Raw genomic sequence first — 1,119 nt, 5'->3', positions numbered from 1 at the left:
CATATATACATTCCAGAACTTCGGTTTTGTCTGCTTTAATTTTTCTGGATTTATAATGCAATACATATTTATTATTGGTGATAATCAAATAAAGGCAAAAAACATTAACGATTTAATAAATACTTTAATACAATGCAATCAAATACATATTTAAACATTTTTTATTTTTGGCAAACAAAGTGTCGCTGTAAAATTGTGAGACACTTTAAAAAAAAATTAAGTTTTAATAATTTTATTATTATTATTTGAAAAGTACATTCCACTGTACAATAGCAATGTATTTCAGTCACAATGTATTTTTTCAAGTTAAACTGAACTTTCTGAACTTATTCTATTTGCTACATTTGCCAGATTCCATGATATTCCACATTATACCATAAATTCCATTTTTATGCCTGGATTTGGTGATTGTGTGTTTTCTTACCGATCTTGCTGTGTGTTGTTGTCAGTGAGGTTTCCGGGTTTGCTGCAGCTCTCGGGGTCACCAGCCTCTCCGCTGACTCCATATCTGACAAACAACATCAGCAACAATCAACACAATCACACAAACACGAACACTAATCATTAAACGCCATCAGAGAGAAAATAAAGCATCTGTGATGTGATTCTTCGAGCTGTGGTGTCAATGTCCATGCAAACTCTGAATGAAGCAAGTCTCGTATGAATGTGGCAAACAGCATTCTTCCATCTTAGAAACATTGCCAAGTTACGAAACATGTTACCTGTTTCTGATGCAGAAAAGCTAGTTCATGCATTCATGACCTCTAGACTGGACTATTGTAATGCACTGCTAGGTGGTTGTCCTGCATCTTCAATAAACAAGCTACAGGTAGTCCAAAATGCAGCGGCTAGAATCCTTACCAGGTCAAGAAAATATGATCATATTACTCCAATTTTACAGTCTCTGCACTGGCTACCTATTAAATTCCGTATCAGTTACAAAATATTATTACTTGCCTATAAGGCCCTTAATGGGTTAGCTCCTGCGTACCTAACTAGTCTTCTACCACGCTACAATCCATCACGCTCCCTAAGGTCGCAAAACTCTGGACTTTTGGTAGTACCTAGGATAGCAAAGTCCACTAAAGGAGGTAGAGCTTTTTCGCATTTGGCTCCCAA

General features: G+C 36.2%; 1 protein-coding gene across 7 annotated transcripts in view; it reads right to left on the bottom strand.

Annotated features, from left to right (window-relative positions):
* The window catches only part of LOC107675131 (bromodomain adjacent to zinc finger domain protein 2B-like), a 98,628-nt gene that overhangs the window by 57,287 nt on the left and 40,222 nt on the right, over positions 1–1,119 (bottom strand). For all 7 annotated transcript variants that reach the window (XM_016469364.1, XM_016469360.1, XM_016469365.1 and 4 more), the window contains one exon: positions 425–508. In XM_016469364.1, coding sequence (XP_016324850.1) covers positions 425–506 — 82 coding nt within the window. In that variant the 5' untranslated portion in view covers positions 507–508. The remainder of the gene's footprint in view (positions 1–424; positions 509–1,119) is intronic.

This window comes from Sinocyclocheilus anshuiensis, unplaced genomic scaffold (assembly GCF_001515605.1).
Source record: "Sinocyclocheilus anshuiensis isolate Anshui unplaced genomic scaffold, SAMN03320099.WGS_v1.1 scaffold1005, whole genome shotgun sequence".
In the NCBI taxonomy this organism is placed as follows: Eukaryota; Metazoa; Chordata; class Actinopteri; order Cypriniformes; family Cyprinidae; genus Sinocyclocheilus; species Sinocyclocheilus anshuiensis.
The sequence above is the reverse complement of the archived record's forward strand: the minus strand, read 5'-3'. Positions and strand labels throughout refer to the sequence as shown.